Consider the following 18449-nt stretch of genomic DNA (forward strand, 5'->3'; position numbering starts at 1 on the left):
CGAAACATCCTGGGCAACACAGAAGCAGAAATATTTCTTTAAAAAGGTCAAGCCATTTAAAGAAATTATTCAGTTATTCTGCATTTCAAAATGATAGTCAAATCTCAGTAAAAATTGTTTAAACATTTGTAAAAGCTAGCTATAGTAAACTGAAATACTGAATTGAACTGAGTGTGCTTCTTTTGTGTGCCAAAAGTAACATTGATATGTTTCCCTGTGTGCCGAGTATAAACTGTATCCTTGCACTGAAAGGTCTTTACAGGATATACAATTGTAGTGAAGAGAAATTTCCTGAAAATTTAAAACCTGCTTAATTATTATATACTACCCTTTAAAACAATCTGTCCATTTAAGACCATTACAAATAAAGAAGAAATATATTGTCTTAATATCTCAACCTAGCAGACATCAATTATAAGCAGAAGAAAGGTTACATCCGAGTCAAATCTCACGAAAAGATCTTAAAACGTGTATGGTTAACCATGTAATTTTCTCTCCTATTTCTTTTGTCTTTTAAACTACCTTGCAGATCTCTCACCATTTTTTGAAGAAAGCTTAATTACTCAATGCTTTTCCTGCAGATTCAAGCGATTGGAAAGGCAAGAATGGGCACGAAACAAAAGGGCAAGCATAGCTACATGTAGGATGTTCCAAAGCTGTGCAAAACCAAGACAGAGTAGCAGGATAATCAGAAAAACTGTATGATGAGGACAGCATTTCTTCATTAGCAAGTAATTAAACAATACAAAAGTACAGGTGTGGATAAACCAGCACATAACCGCTTGGAAGATTTAAAAATGGAACATTTTCCAAATAGTCAGCATAGGCCTTACAAACTTTACCGGAAGAAACTCCAATATAACAAAATAACGTTACATGAACGGGTTAAATCCATATTTTCTCCTTAGGTGAGTGCTCCTTTTTCCCCAGATAACCTATGAGGACAATATCTGAGCTATAACCTTAACTGTTCATGAGTATTTGCAGAGAAGAGCATTTCCAAATTTCTTCTTCATTTATGCAGAACACAGAATTCGCACTGTATCAAATGTGTGACATTTACCTTTCCCTGGGGTTTCACAAGGACTGGGAAAGGAAATTAGGAGGTTAATGGGTTGGAACAGGGACAACTTTGGATAAGAATTTCGGAGGAGGCCTGAGAATGACCTTGTTCTTATTAAACATGGTAAAAACAGGGTTTGCCAAGGCTTGACTCTCCCATCATTTAAGCCAACAGTAGATACTTCAATGATAGGCCACGGTAAGGCAAACAGAGTATTCAAAGGGACCATTCATCTGATGATAAAATTTAAGTCCTAAAGATTTTACCTCCTGAACCAGGGGGAAAAGTATGAGGAAGTGTAGCCACAAGCAAGGGGAGAAGGCAATTACCGCTCTGGACAGGTGCACGATGTATAAATAAGGTGTCTACACAAACCTTCATGAAATTGTTTCCTAGTCAGCTTGTTGCAAAATTGAAGTACAATGCTTCTAAAAACAGTCTCAAGGCAACAAGTGGGATTGATATGGCCAAAAGAAAATTACCTTAGGCATCCAGTTTGTAACAGAGCATTCAAAATCTCAGCTACCCGTCAGCTATAAAGATGCCCAATCCACATAAGGGCTCCGATTCTTACTTTGCAATACTATCTTGGACAGACCTGATGAAAAAGCCAGTAGGGCATGATGAGAAAGAAAGAGCCTGTACTGAAGATGTTCAGTAGATCGACATAACCTAGTGGTTGTCAGTCTCCCATCTAACCAGTCTCCTCAGAGCCCCAGGTATCTCAACAAAATTCAGTCTTCTGCACCTAATGCATCACAAATGGAAGTCAAGTGAGTAACTACTGAGAAAGCTTGGAGAAAATCAGATGTACAGGTAATTGCTAAAGGCTCCAGTTTTCACAGAAGCATTTCGATAGAGCAAGACCTACTCACAGAGTTAGAACATTCCTGTAACAAGTGCAGAAGAAACCATGTTATGCTCAATAAATAACACTGGGTTTGGATCATTTCTAATCCTGACAAACTTACAGTGCTGAATTGGCAGTAGCCTATTTTTACCAGTAACTTTAGAGAAAATTCCATACCATTTAAATTTTAACACAAGTGAAACCATGTCTCCCTTGTTTTACTTGCAATTTTCTTTTTAATAAATCAATAAATAAAATCTTTGGAGTTCAGTAACTCTTAAGACTCAAGTCAGTGATATTTTACAAGAAGTAGGAATATCATAATTCACGCTATTTTTTCTTTAAAAAAAGAATGCCAAAAATTATTCTCAAGTGTATTTTGCTCAAGAATTGTCAACCAAGGAAACTGGATTTAGGGCTTGTTCCTTCAAACCAAATATGCATTAATTTGCATACAATTTGTCAACAGTAACTAGATGGTTTAGAACATCACCTACAAATGTCCCAACTTTTTCATTTGTAAGAACTAACGCTGCTGTTCAAAGCCCAGTATTGGCTCCAAACAGTACATAACAGTCATAAACATTGCTGGCAAAAAATGAGTCCATTCTGAGGAAAGTAAAACATAAATTGTATCATGTATTTGGCACACAGGTAATGTTGACATCTGTATGCCATAGCTGGGCTTTAATTTTTGTCAGGTGCTTTAACATACATAGGCATTCATTGGATAGTTTCAGAACTGGCTACTCCAATTGTTACAGGTCTTTGGCATTTCAGGTTGGAACCCTGGTACTGGCCTGGGAAAAAACCTTTAATTTTCAAAATAGGTTGCTGCCTTTTTTTTTTTTTTTTTTTTTTTTTTTAAGGTTTTACTTAAAATTTCTCTAACATTTTAAAATGTAATTTTCACTCTTTATGGAGGGAGGGGAATCACAGGAAATTCTGTGCTTTAACAAAATTTTAAATGTAGTGTAGTTCAACAATAATGAAATAATACAAAAATGATATCCTGACCCCTGAAACTACAGGGTTTGTGAGCTAGAGAAAGAAAACCATTGTATGGTTCTGATCTCCATATACTGAGAGGATTTTTTATGCAACCATAAGAAATATGCATCATTGTGGGCCAGATATATAATTAGAAGATTCTTTTACACAGAGAAAGTGCCCTTTGAACCAAGGGACAGAAGCAGAATGCCAAATCCCAAAGGGAATGACATCTTCTGTTTTTCCAGATTACTTCAAAATGCTTGAGCTACAATTCTTTCAGCAACCATGCTGCCACCAAAATGTTTCTGAGATACCCCACACAGCTCATGCCAGAAAATCTCTTTAAAAAGCAAAACAAAGAACTACTCTTGCTAAATATACTGCAGAGCAATTTTAACTATGAAAAAATAGCCACTGACCACTGAATTACAATGGAGCCTTTTCTCCTACTAATTCCCTGAGATGTCTTAAAGACAAACCGACATTTGAACTCAGATTATCTTGCAGTATACCAGAATCTTCTAACTTTCTAACTTCTGTCTCCACGTGTGTATGTGCATATATATTTTTTAAGTGAGAGAGGGAAGAAAGGAAAGATCACAGGAACGCACAGAGGTTACTGCAAGAACACTTATTTGAATAATCCTTGTCCTTTATCCAAAATCTAAAAAATCTGTTTCTTTCATATGGATCTAATAGGAACAGTTCTTAAAATTTTCTATTAATGTTTTAAATCAGCTGAATATTCAGCAAGGACCACTACAGGCTTTGATAAAATAGTTTGAAACACAAGTCATTATAAGACATATCAATTCTAATTTATATATCATATTCTAAATATTAAATGTAATTCACCACACACCGTATAATCCCAAGTGTAAGTACCCTATCCTTTGAGCCTCCTTTGCACTCCTATCTGGCTCGAAAGAGAATTAGGTCATCTTCCTTCTAAAGCCAAAGCCCTTGAGAGTATTTTAACCAGAACAAGCCTTTAGCATTAAAGAAAAATGCAGGGTCACAGAAAGTTAACATTTCAAAATCGCATTTTGAAAACAGTACAGAAGGTTGCCCTTAAATATACTGGCAGATGGTAACAAGGGAAGGGAGCTAGAAGTAACTGAACTGTTTACACTTTTCAAAACCAAGCACAACCAGAACTTTAAAAAAAAAAAAGGAAAAAAGATATTAAAATGTTGAATAAGAATTTTCCTCTGACCTCGGTTAGCAGTCAGAATGTCTGTTTCTCCACAACTTTCTTCCCTTTTTATACTTATGCGAATAACTTTGGTTTTGGTGGAGCCTCCTATAATTAACTGTGTTTGACTAAAAGCTGAATTTCATGTGTATGTCTGCTATTAAAAAAATCTGTTAAGAGTTACATTGTCTATCCAATAATTATTGTCACAAACCAATAAGCATATGTTTTCAAAGTTTTAAAATAGCCATTGCTATATAATTAGTTGCAATTTTAGAAACATTAAAATTCTCAAAACTGGTTTAAATACATGACACTGCACAGACACCAATTTCTCAGCTACGTGAAACCCAAAGGCATATGAGTATCTCTTGATCACAAGCACAGAACCCATGGCACCAGGCAAAAACCATCATTTCGGCATATTCTGAACAGCTCATGGTTAAGACTGAAAAGTAGAAGCCATGGGAGACAAGCTTGAAATGATTACTGCCTTCCTTCTGTGAACCCAGCAGGAACTGTTCTCTCTCCACAAAAACAGTTTCCCAACACTTATCACTTTTCTACCAGCTTTCTTAATTAGAGACGGCAATCTTAATTATTAGAAACACTCTTAAACACTGTTGGGGTGCTGACTCATGACCTCCTTCTTCTGTTACAGGACCACTGCAATTTAAAGATTTAACTAACAGTCCAGAATTTTCTGTTACTGGTCTGATATTTCTCTGTAGTGTCATATTGAACTGTGTCCTTACCCCCAATAGTTGTTTTCATATATGTTACATCTTGGCTACATCAAATAACAAAGAAGTTAGAAGCCAAATATCTTGAAACCAAGAATTCTGAAACTAGCAAGACAAGCTGTAATATAAGGACAGAAAGATACACTAAAGTTATTATAAAGTCTGGAAGATTTTGGGAGAATAACAGACTACCAAAACCAGTGATAAAGACACTGTTCACGCACAGAAGAATGAAACAGATGCAAAGCTCAGAGGACTCAGACAGACATTTGAATGATACTGCATTGTAATGTAACTTCTGGCATCTCTCTGGTACTTTTGTAGAAAGCATATCAAAACTAAAAAAAAAAAAAAAAAGTAAATCTCAACATACTGTTAACACATATCGACAACTAATATTTAGCACCTTGCATCAGGTTACAAATGAGAACTGGCATTCACCTCATTTAAAAAGAGCAATCAGCTTACATTTAGCCACAACATTTAGCTGAAAGGCTCTTCCTCTGCTAACAGCTTAGAAGGGTGAGCAAATAAACATAAGAGTTGATTGAGCCAACAGGCTGGAATTCTCAGGTTCTATCAGGCCAGGAAACAAGAAACAAAGTGTGTTTCCTGCATGCTCAGTAAGTCAAGAAAATAATACTTTTAAGGGTTAAAATATAAAGCCCATCAGGTTTAAAAGTATGACTTGGTTTCTTTTAAAAATCTTGTATCTGAAATTCTCACAGAAATAACTATCTGCAATATCCATTGTAACAGACTAAACAATTTAGTCAACCATTTTATCAGGTAAATGCATTCTACTACCAAACAGGTAAGGTGTTCTGCTTTCTTACCGTTGTCTCTGTTAATCCACCAACAGACACTGAGAGACCCAAAAGCACATAGTATTGGTATGTTGGCAAACCCAAAAGCTGGGTGATTCGAGGGAAAGCTTCTGAAGCGGCATTCCAGTTTAGAGTCTCTTTCTCTGACCTGGGGAAAAGGGAAGAAAAAAAATAATCTTGTATGTGTGCACTGCCTTTCTTCTCCATGCATTCCTATGATAGCTCCTCATCCTCAAGCAGCACGTCAGTGAACAAAGTCTCTGAATTACCTAAAAATCAAATTAATCATTGGTCTTTAAGCGTAAGGGGAAAATACAAATCAAAACTTCAGCCACTCTCAGTAAAGTGAAGCAATCTTCAAGTCCTTGTTCTGATTCAGATAAGGGATTTGAACCACAGTTTCCTTTTCACATGCACTTTTCTCTACACCAAGAAAACAAGTTCTCTTTCTTGTGTTCCATTCTCATGTTCTCTCCCACTAACCTAGTCAACAACTGATACAAAGACAGACTTATCCCAGGAAAGGCTGACACACATACACCCCAGCACAGATCAATCAGCAGCCTAGCAGACAGAGCACTTCCTGAGTTACAGGAGGTTGAGATTCTGCTGAACAAACAGAATGCAGACACAAAGTTGGAAGTTCCTCACCATAATCAGGTTTTATAATCACCATTTAGGAATGAGTTGCTCTCACTCTTGCATTAACTAGAAATTTCGTCTTGGAAAACTACTGCAACTAGAGCTTGGTTAAAATAATGCAATTCATTAAAAATTATCATTATGATCAATCAATGTTTTCCAGTTGGGAAAAGAAAATTCAGGAAGGGGGACTGCCAGTAAATTCCAGCTCTCACATTATGAAAAGAAAATGAGATTATATATTTCATAAACAGAAAGATTACCAAAACACAGCTCCCAGCAGTTCTGTTTTACCAATGGTCTCCCATCTACTACTGACATGATCTCTACCATCCACCATAAAATTAGCTGACGGGTTCAGAAATTATTGGGGTTGATCCAGAGAAAGACTTATGTAGCATGACCATGTAAGACCTATCTCCTTCGGGAACTATGGTTTTAACAGGAACTCATACTATTAAGTTCTTCTTTTGAATATTTTATATGTTTATGCATCTTCATTGGACACTTCAATGAAAGTCTGACAAACAGCACCAAATACTCCTCCATACACATATTAGGCATTTGGGCACAAAAATTAAATCTGGTTGCTTGTGTTAGGTGTAACTGTGTGCATGTATCTTTTACCGCCACTGATTTAGGATATGTTTTTCAATATATTACCTTGGAAATATCCTCTCTAGCTCTTCTCGATGAGGTATGTGTGGAACTGGAGGATGGTCAAAATGTAAAAGAGTAAGGAACACAGATCCTGCATGCGCTCGAAATTTATCTATTTTTTCAGCTGACTGTTGAGCCAGCCAGCACATAATCTGTTTGCAGCTACAAAGAAGAAAACAATTAATCACATAATTAAATCAGTAGAATGAGTATTTAAATTGTTTCAACGACATCAACGTCCTGCTATGAAAGTATTCTGGTTTAACTCTTCATAATGAACGTACAAGTGATTTAAGACATCAACATGGTGACAGAATCTTTAAAGCTTTATCTTCCATAGATCAATCAAAAAATCATTATGACGTTAATGTTACACAGTATTTGATATTCACATACCACCTTTCATCCAAAAAGATATGAAAGTGCTTTAGAGTTTGGATGAACCGCTGCATTTCAGTTGAAAATAGAGGAAGAACCTTGAGAAATTTTCAAGTAGAAAATTGCACATGTAGCAGAGGACAACGTCTATCCCAAATCTCATATATCCCAAATTAATCACTTCTTCAACTCTGGCTAGTTTTTAACAATATCCTATTTTGCCTACATTCATAACTAAACTCACAGCTACAATATTGTATTCCACAAGGCCCTTTACACCTTCAGAAAGGACATCTAATGACAGTAAAACCAGCTAGAATTCTTTCAGTTACTGCCCAGTAACTGAAAGACCCAGTAAGACCCAGAATATTTAGAAAATACGATCCAATTGGCAGGAATGCTTTTCTAAGTTTCAGGTGAATAAAGTATCGTTTGCAACAGACCAATAGGAGGAAGCCCCTGGACAATGGGCACTGGTTGAGTAGTGTATTCCTACAGAATCCAGTATTTTCCTTCAAAGCGTCCTTCTAAGTTTGGGGGTTTTTAAATTAAAAAAGAAATCATGCATATATTCAGCTAACCGTTGGGCATGCTCTGTTCATAAACCAACACCGCTACTAGGAAAGTTTTGCTGCAGCTCAAGCTATGCTTAAAAACTGGTAAGTATTCTTTTTTTTTTCTTTTTTTTTAACTATTAGGAGTATTGTATCACAAAAAATAAAAATCAGAAGCTCAGTGTAAATTATCTTTTTCTGTATTTCCTTACTAATAGTTCTGTAAAGAAGACAGAAATGAATACAAACTCGTCTCCACATTTTATCACATTCCAAATTAATGATACAATGCTCTGGATAAGCAGGCAAGTTTGCTTTCTATTTAAGTGAACAATACAGGCAAGCTCCACAGAGGCAGCAAGTATAGACCAAATCTCACATATGCACTGCATTTCAAAGGTGGGACTGCCACCCAGTTTCTGTCAATAAGGTTAGTCTCTCTGAAAAACAGATACAATATTCTCAGCATCTGTATGGGTGTAAGCTTGATGCACTTCTATCAAAAGTTCTGTCACACTTAATAAAGGGGTAAGACTACAACATATAAGCAATGCTTTCTTGTATGGAATGGAATGTAGTTATAAGAGATAAGACACAAAAATAGTACAAGTAGCCTACATGTTGGCATTAATTAACTCTGCTTCATTCTGAACCAGCAGAAGCGTCACTTCCATTAAACTCGTCATAGCAGCTTCGCGTACCCTGTTGAAACAGAGATACATTAGAGTAGTTACATCAGTATTTATTTAAATAAATACATCAGCAGTTAAATTAGACACTGGCAAATATTCAAAATAATGAAAGCATTGACCACTGAGAGCAGCTATTATATTTTTGGGAGGAAGAGGAGGGTGTACAGCTGTACACCCAAGCCCCGTTCTATGAAGTGATGCCCACATTGCACTGAGGGTACAATAGTCATCCTAGTTTCCAGGCAAGCCCCCTGCCTCACCATCTTATTTTTTATTTCAACCAGATGTCATCAGGTTTATTCTTTATTTTAAGAAGGTTAAAATTTATAATGATTATTAATATTTAGTGTGCAGGTAGATATATTTAAACCTAAGTGCTTTGTCTGCTTCAAATCATCTTCTAAAAAGGCCAACCCACATTTTGACATTAAGATATTTAAGCACTATTAAAAGTGTCATATTCTTGTAAATTTTCAAGCTTAGTATTTCCAACGTTAAAAAGAATTGTGACTCAGAACAGCTTAAATCTCTATGCTAAATAATAATTAGTTTTATGAAAAAGATTAGCTAAAGTAACGCTAAGATGTGCTTGAAGTGCATCTTTATCTATTTGGTGAAGATTTTCTGCCTTCAAAATGTCTAAACATAATATTAATATAAAAAAAAAGTTGAAGAGTATAATTCCAATCAAAAATAGAAAAGAACATGCTTGTTTTAAACCACACGCCTTGTCAATACGTGAGTTGTTAAAAGTAGTTTCTTTCTCAAGACATAAGGAATACTATGGCAGATCCTCAACTGATCCTGCAGAAGACCAGGACCAACACATTCATCACATTATTCACTCATGGTAATCTCATCCCTTCTCAGTAATAATTTAAAAAAAAAATTAAAAAAATTGACAAGTTACACCTGCCTACTGTGAAAAGTAAAATTCCTGTTTCTAATTTCCCAAACAAGCTGAAAATAGTTGCTTGTGCAATCTAAAACTGGGTGGGACATTTGTTATAATGGTAAAAAAGGTAAATTACATCATTTTTTCCTAAGTAGCTTAATACTCTATTAAGTTTGGCAACCTTTCATCAAAGTTATGTTTTCCTAGTTTTTCATATAGTATCTGACTATTAGATATTCAAGTCTAACACCTGTAGACAGATTGGACAAGTCCCAGCAAACAATCTGTCAAAAGAAATGTAAGGTTTGCATATGGAAAGTAAAGTTGGTTAAACTTTCCCACGATTCTATTAAAGAAAGACAAAAATTACACACCAAAGACAAGGTCTCTCTAGAGAAATGGCAATTCTTCCGATATCCTTCCATCTTAGTCAATGGTTTAGAAGAAACAGAATGAGAAAACATTCATATTTGAGAGGCCACAGAAGTATTTAGCATCCAACAGTTTGCTATGAGAAAGGATTCCCCTTCCCCCTTTAATTTACATGTTTCTTGACTTGATTTTGGCTGGCATTGCCAAAGAAGCTTAAAAGGAATCTGGTGCTCAAAGCACATTTGAATTTTAATGGGTGTTGGGAATTTAATTTCCTCAGGATTTCTTTAAAAATTTCCACTTTGTAGAATTTTGTTTTGTTTTTAAATTAAGACATAGACAGAAGGATAAACAATAGGTATGGGGAACTTAAGTGAGAGCTGTCAGATGTGGAAGTTAACTTGAATACCTAATTATACTTAGCCAGGTTCTTATCTACTTCAGCATCGCACCTGATTTTGAAAGCATAAAGCTTAGTATCTCTTCCCTTTCTCTGACTCCCCACCCTATATGGTTGCTCTTACATTTTCTTGCAGCTACACCTGTCTCTCTCTTGTGTTACTACTGCATTCCCTGAGCAAGAGACCCATTCACCTTCCTCTTGTTTTTTTGACAGCTGAAGGAGGAGGAGAGGGAAAGCCAAGCTCCTTCTTCCCTTGCACAAGCTGGAAGGACCTGCTCTTGATCCTTACTAGTTTGCATCCTTGTGTCCTCTTCTAAGTTTGAGATGTCAAACATGCCTACTTTTCTCTGATTTCTTGTCCTGTGTTAGTATTTCCCCGCTGTACAACAATTTTAACAACCAGTACTGACAGCTGAGGAGCTGGGCATCATTATACAAAACAAGAAAAATACAAACACGTAAATATTAACTCAGGCTGATAAGAGTAGTCTGGATTATTTGCCTTGTGTACTTTTCCAACACATTTGTAAATATTGTAGTGAAGCACCCTAAAGGAACTAGGCTAATAATTTTAAAAAGTGCCCAATACTAACATGGCACAAAATATCTTTCTTCTACTTTGCACTGTAGAACTTACACTTTACTTTCTGTTCAAAGACAGAGTAGTTATAAATAACTATTGCAACTCACTCTGGAACTGATGAGATCTCAGTGACCTATAATGACTTGGTAGAGCACAAGCATTAATGTTTGACAGCAGTATAAACTACCCAGCAATTGCTGGCAATACAAAAAATGTAGGATGATACATATTTCACAAAAAAAAAAAGCACAATCACAACTTTTCTTCCTACAGAAGACAATAGTTGGTTATAGCATGTGTTATAGTAGTTCTGATTCTTCATGGTAGTTACAAATGTACTTCACAGCACCTGCCCCTGTGCTCAAGCTATCTAATAAGCAATCCTAAAGGGAAGAATGCCAGTGTAATTAACTTATTTTCTTTTTTTAAAGCAAACCTGGGGCTACCAAGTAGAATAACAACATTAAAGCCAAGAGTACGTAGGACAGAATTCTAAAACAGACATAACCAAAAATTTGAGCCTAAAGAAAAAGTTCCCAAACTCACACAATGCAAACTTGGCATCATGTATTATTATACCGGATTTGAACAGAGATCAGCATGCTAGGCATGGCTGCTGAAGCAGAATACAGCCAATGCTTCAGAACGGGACTGTTTTGCTTGCAGCAGGGAGGAGGGAGCAAGCAAGTGACTGAGACTGTTTTGGCCACAGAAAGAAGTATGACGAGTAAGGAGGAGTGCACATCCTCCCCTACAAGGTCCAGCTAACGTCTCGCCCATTGTAGCCTTCCCAAGTCAGCAATTACCATCACAGGTCGCAACCATCATCTGTGAGCTCTGCCAGCTTTGCTATAGCCACAACATACCTAGTTTGGAGTCCTTAATTTCAGTAGTCCTCTATCCCTCCTCACCTGTTGAGTCACAGCTGCTAATTACAATATAGTAGATGCCACTCAATTAAATTAAAAGGAAATTAGGTTTCATGTTCATACACTACTGTTGAAAACACCCTTCAAAGAAGGGGACAGTGACTGAAAAAATGTCTAAAACAGTTACTTCATACAAACACTCTGCAAGGATATTACTGAAAATAATCACCAAAGCCCTTCATGTGACTCAGCACTGTTAGACAAGAGCTTCTTCAATAAACTGGGAAAATAAGGAAAACTTTTCAACCAACAAAATTATTTAATACCAGTACTTTTTCAGGCACTCCCCACTTCCTGCCTGGAATGTAATAAAAGCATAGCCAGATACTAGATCTGAACAATCAAGAGGTTGTTAATTTATAATCCTGAACATGCATCTCTGTATCCTGAGATGCTTCATATAGTTGCCAGACAGGTCAAATACATATTACCATACCGTTAAACAGGGCTGATAATTTATGTATAGAATCGTATCTAAAAGCAACATATATCTGCATATTTTCAAATTATAATTATGGATTAAGACAATAAAATTAAGAAGTCTTTGTCAAAAACAGCATTTTACTCAAAATCAAATTCCAACAAGTAACAGACAATTAAAATTAATTTATCACGTTCATTTACTTAGTTTATGGCTTCTCTATACAAGGATTAAGTGTAACTGCTCTGAGCCTTCTACATAGCAGCAAAATTGTCATATATTATAAATCTGCAGATACTGGATTTATTCCTGAATTCTGATAATTTAATACTTTTTATTAACAAGTACTATTTCAGGCTGGGCATATTTGTGCTCATAAACACATGCAGAAAAGCACCCTGACAAGACAGCCTGTATGTCTCCTTAGTTCTCATCTGATCCCTAAGATCCATATTTCACATGGTTTTCTCAGCCTGTAACTACAGGATAGTAGAAGTGAATAATATGAAACCTTCATTGCTGCTCTGTCTACCACATTCAAAGATCACAGGAAGTTCCAATCAGTAAGAGATGTTACATCTCCAATTACAGCTTCTTTAGAAATTAAACACAAACCCCAAGAAGGGCATAAGCCTTCATACTGCTTTGGTTCGTCAATTTAGAAATAGCCTTTTCAGGTCACTGTTACTGAAAGAATAAAGAACATTCAGATGAATGCTGTGTTATATACAGAATCTTATTTATATATTAAGGGAACTGTGAAGAATGTCACAAAAATATGACTGCTACAGACTTCATATTATACCTATTCTATAGACTTCACATTAGTAGATACATTTCTACAGACATGATTTAATTATGCTTGCAATCTCATAGCTGAAATAATTGAAACCCTAAACTTACAAAAGAGTCAGTAATACCACAGCACAATTGATAAAGTTTTCATCCATCTCAGAGTCACTAGCCTTGAAAATTTGTCACTAACACGTTATGCAACTGCTCCCTCTGCTGGCAAAAAATCCCCACAACACAAACGTACAATAGGAGAGTTCACCAAGTAGGAGAAAATGTGTTATTTCAAAGAAACAGAAGTAATGTTTTAAATCTCTGTACTTCTTACAACTAAATGCATTCTTAATAGTCACTAAAAGAAAATTATGTCATCCACAAAACCAGAATAAGGCTGAACTTCAGTTCAAAACACAATAGTCCCCATCTTCCTAACTTCCAAGGCAAGGGACAAATTCTTGTCAGCCTTTCCTTTCCCCCAGTGTATTTCAACCTATACTTAAATCTCCAAAAGCTTAGAACTATCTATTTCCAACAGGTTTTGAAAAGACATCAGTTTTTAATTAGTCATCGAACATGACAGCTAAGTTTAAGTCTCAGTTTGTAAGGCATCTTACCATCCTCCAACATCTCCTCGGCTGTCTGTGGTGTAGTCTGTCATACCACTAAGTAGTGTAGCATAGATCTGAGTAACGTTATCTTTGCAGACATATTCTTCCTGAGTTCCTTCTCCATTTACACCTATTGTCTGGCAAACCCTTTACAAAGAGAAAAAGGGAGGGGAAACCACAACACTAGCAAGGAGAAACATTAAGATCATAGCTTTGTTCTGTTGCTTAATAAAATTCCCCGGACATAAAATATTCTAAACACCTATAACATCTGCTACAAACAGTATGAAGAATATTTCTGAGCCTACTGTGTGGTATTTGACCTGAGGATTTCTGATCAGTGTTCGGGTTTAAAGGAACACTGGCAAGCTAAAAAAAAAATAATCAACAGATAAGCAGATTGGTTTTACATCTATACTACTTCAAAAAGGAACATGCTTGAAGTACCTGTCAGTTTTTGAACTCTCCTTAAAATGAAGTGAGCGAGAAGAGCAAAGGACTAATACAATGTGCATTGAATTTGATACTAAAAAGCTTCTTTAAATTGAAGACATGGGGGTTTTGCACTGTAAGTTTCAGAGCATATATAATATGATACTATTAACACTAACTACACTGTGGCATGTCAACACAGAAAATACTCCTTTAGAGAAAAAGTACAACTTCTTTAAACCAATTCCATCTTTTTATTAAAAAAGTGGAAAAAACCATATATTCTTCCTCCTCACTAAACTGCAGCCCATGAGAAAGGTGATCTATAAAATATACTCTAACTAGTCAGTTAATGGATTAAAAAACCCCACAACACCATCAGAGTTGTACTCCATCCTCAGATGTGTAGATAATCCTCTGAATCAAAGATATATTGAATAATGGAGATACATACAGTCCCACACTAAAAATGTACATCATAGTGTAGCTTGATTTCAAGAATTATGCTACAAGCTCACAACAGAAAGCAGAATGAACAGGAGAAAGCTTCTAGAGAAAGAATTAAAATTAGACAAAACAAAACATACTTTGCAATTGCTATCAGGGCATCTCTTCTCGCTTCTGCAAAGCTCACATCTGCAGGGGAAATTAAGGTAACTTTTTTCAAACCTTCCAAAACCTGAAAAAATATAAAAATCGAGTTATTTAAATCAATGCATTATTTATGATACATGTTAAATTTAGGTATCATATTAAAATAAGCTCAATCACATACAAGAGAACCAAGCAGGCAACAGTGTTTGGTTTCTCACCAGGACTTGTCAGCCTGCCTCACTTCTCCTCCCTTTGGACAAATGTTCCATAGCAAAGGTATAATTCAATCTCTGGCTTTTCCATTAACACTACTAAAGCAGGACTAAACTTTAATTATCAGAATCTATGACAAGCTAAACTCATGATGATTTTCTGGAGTTACTGTATATTAGAATCCAAATCCCTTTCACAAAGACCTTTAATTATGATCATTATTATTTATTTGATTACCATCATAGGTTTCATTCAAAAACACCGTGTGTCCTCTTCTCATTACAATCATTGTATTTTCTCACCTGTTGGAGCCTGCCCTTTAGCAGAAATCTTGGAAGGGCCCCAAGTGCTCGTGAAAAGCCGCAACGAATCATTTCCTCTGTGTTTTGTAGTTCTGAAACATACTGTGTCACCAGCTCATCTATAAAAAATACAATTCCAGAGTGAAAAGCAACTACCACATCATTATCATTACATATTTGGCTAACAAAACAATATAACAGGGAAAGATCCCCCGAACAGAGCAGCTAGAAAGTTTTATAATTCATTAAACTAAAATACAGAATACCATTAATTTCCTACAGAAAAAAAGATAAAAATTTTAATATGTTCACTGTTACATGAATGAATTCTTATTTTCTAAATATGAAGTCAGATTTTTAGACAGAATAATCCTAGTCATTCAGAGAGACAAAGTTCTCAATTTTAAAAAGCTAGAATGTTTTAAAAACCCAAAGAATAAATGTAAGCACAAATTTCTATGCAAACACAGGGCAACAAGTTCTCTTATATTTACAGGTCATCATTTTCCATAATTAGACAAGTATTCTGTGTTAGGAAAGAGATGTCTCTGGATTTATGAAGGTCAGATATTCGACAGTTTTCCCCCAGAAAAGTCTTAACTGGACTCAGGGTTTAAACATACAGACAGATCATACCTAAGCAATGAGATAATTTTATATCACTTTTTCTAAGCAATTAGATTAATTTTATATCACTTTTTATATAAAATGACAAAAATAAAGTTGGGCTTTTTGCAGGAGAAAGCTCAAAAGGAAGTGCCCATTTGGAAGTAGGGATGCTGTGCTGACATTCTGTGCACTGTTACATGATAAAACAGGGACAATCGCTCTACAAACAGTAGCACAGACAAAAGGCACAAGAATAAACTGAACTGGGCATGGAAAAAGGAATCTCAACAATGCAGTGAAGTGATACAAAGACGAAAATGAGGATGAATGAAAAAAAGAAAAAAGTCAGGAATCTATCTATGTAATTTCTACTGTAGTCTTCATCATAGACTTAACAGACAATACTTCCTTTACCAGATTTTTCAGCTACTATATTAAACTCTTCTGTAAAAGGCAGAGAAAAACAACATACTCCAGAAAAGCTTCTAAGAATCACCAAGATAGCTGCAATAAACAGAACTCTGGTACAAAAAGGAGAAAGGTGGTCTTATTAATCACTTTACTGAATATGCACTTTTTAATCCTCAAAAAAAAGAATCAAGAGATCCTAAGAAGTTTACATAATTGTGCCATTGCTTACCATCATCTAAGAGTTAAATGATTGAGCAATATTTGCTAGAGGAAGAAAGAATAGTTACCATAAGAAACTACAGATTAATCATAACTCACAACTGACTTTTTTTTTTTTTTTTTTTTTTAAAGTCCCTATGCAATTAGCAGGCCTCAACTAGTTCCTCAGATCAGGAAACTAGTTCCCTGTCCAGAGGTTAGCAATACCTCCACATAAGCACATCTATTATTTAAAAATTTCCAAACCAGGGACTGTAAGATAGAGTCTTGAGGCCATAGGAAGATGCAATACTTGCTGAGACAGCAACACGATCTTAGACAGTAAGACTATGACAGTCTTCCCTTTGATTGATGTAAATTTAAGATTGACATTTTAGCCAAATGACATAAAATTAAGACATGCCAACCAGCAAACGAGCAGCTCTTTGCTTTTAACTACTTAGTAATTATGCTAGCAAGGGTAATGCAAATGTTAATACTCTTCTAAGAGACTTCAGCTTCACAAAACAACAGGTCTATGAAACATCTACAATATTAATTCAAAACAACCCATCCTGAAAGAGTATTAAAAGAGAAAGTCATCAAAACCACACCAGAACACATTAAGACAGAAAAAATAAAACAAAGAAAAGGTGAAAACAGAGTCAAAAGGAGTGATTCAATAAAATTGCAGTCTTATAGGGACAGATTTCGAATGCTGAATCACTAACATATCTTTGATCTGTTTTGATTTTAATCTGTCAAGCCATAGTGAAACACTGGTTAAATTTTACCAAAAGCTTTCCCCCCTCCTCCCCCCCCGCCCCCAATCCCCTTAATCACATTTAGACCTGCTTTAACTGACTTATCTAAGGCACCTGCATTGTCATTGAATGTCTTCTGCACTGTAGCTTCCACACATACATGCATACGTCAGACATTATGGGGAGGATTTTTAGTAGTGGATTTCAATTCCACAACATACAGAATTTAATGGTCATGAAATACATAGTTTTTACTGGCACAGAGATGAAAATACACAATTTTTTTTTGTTTTAAAAGATGCTTGCATGTATAATGGCACTTGTGTTACCATATGTGGAAGAGGTTTTAGAGCATTACAAGGCCAAATAAAAACATAATCAAGACAGAGCTGACTAGAGATCTTTTAGAACAGAAAAATTTCCAACTCACAATTCTATTTTCTAAATCATTCTAGAAAGTCTGATGAAAAATTTTGCCTGTATCTACAAATCTCACTCTAATTATGTCCCTAGACCATCACAGCTACATTGCCATGATTCCTTCAAGCACATGCCAGATGAAAAGTTAACCTAGAATCCAGGAAAAAAACAATTAAGCTTCACAGGCATCTGAAAGAGTCCAGCATCAGAACAGCTGCAGCCATCTATTGCGTGTTCTTCCAGTAGATTCCCTCTCCTTCTTGATTTTGACATCCACCCAAGTTTTTCAGTCCACTTCTACATAAGCTTGAAACGTTATCCTTACATAAAATGTGACCTATTAACCTTTCAACTCATTTTTAGCTTGCTTGCTTTGATTCAGCATTGCCTCCTCCTGCTCAAAGTGTTCAGTTTTTACAAAACATTACTCTTTCCTGAGGTTGGGTTTTTTTAATCTGACTTAGTACCATATCACATGTGCTGCCCACAAAAAATCAGGCATGCAGTGCCAACCTGCATGAAGGAAAGGACTTTTTTTTTTTATTTTTTTTTTTTTTTACAAAAATATAGAGATTAGCAATATAGAAAAGATTTAAAAATCAAGATAGGCTGCTTTTACATATCAGCCATAACTTCTTTGGGGCATGGACTGCATGTTACTATATATGTGATAGGTGTCAGGTTCATTCTAGGAACTACCGTAGTAGAAGTAAATATTCTGTTACCTGATTTAGGAATGACTTAGTAATGGCAAAAAATAGGAAAACAAATCATTATTTTGTTAAGTTCGCTGTCATACTTAGGAAAACAAGAACAAAAATGTTGTTATTCTTAAAATATCTATTTATACAATCCAGCAATCTGTCTCTGATGGACATGATACAATTTCATACTTGAAACAAAGAA

The 18449-nt window shown here is 35.6% G+C and overlaps 1 protein-coding gene across 3 annotated transcripts in view; it reads right to left on the bottom strand.

Moving 5' to 3' along the window:
- The window catches only part of TBCD (tubulin folding cofactor D), a 131570-nt gene that overhangs the window by 18001 nt on the left and 95120 nt on the right, over positions 1–18449 (bottom strand). For all 3 annotated transcript variants that reach the window (XM_069798914.1, XM_069798912.1, XM_069798913.1), the window contains exons 28-33: positions 15142–15260; positions 14620–14711; positions 13607–13747; positions 8524–8607; positions 6977–7135; positions 5681–5819 (exon numbers count right to left, since the gene is read on the bottom strand). In XM_069798914.1, the coding sequence (XP_069655015.1) occupies positions 5681–5819; positions 6977–7135; positions 8524–8607; positions 13607–13747; positions 14620–14711; positions 15142–15260 (734 nt within the window). The remainder of the gene's footprint in view (positions 1–5680; positions 5820–6976; positions 7136–8523; positions 8608–13606; positions 13748–14619; positions 14712–15141; positions 15261–18449) is intronic.

The sequence above is a fragment of the Haliaeetus albicilla genome, chromosome 12, assembly GCF_947461875.1.
Source record: "Haliaeetus albicilla chromosome 12, bHalAlb1.1, whole genome shotgun sequence".
Lineage (NCBI taxonomy): Eukaryota > Metazoa > Chordata > Aves > Accipitriformes > Accipitridae > Haliaeetus > Haliaeetus albicilla.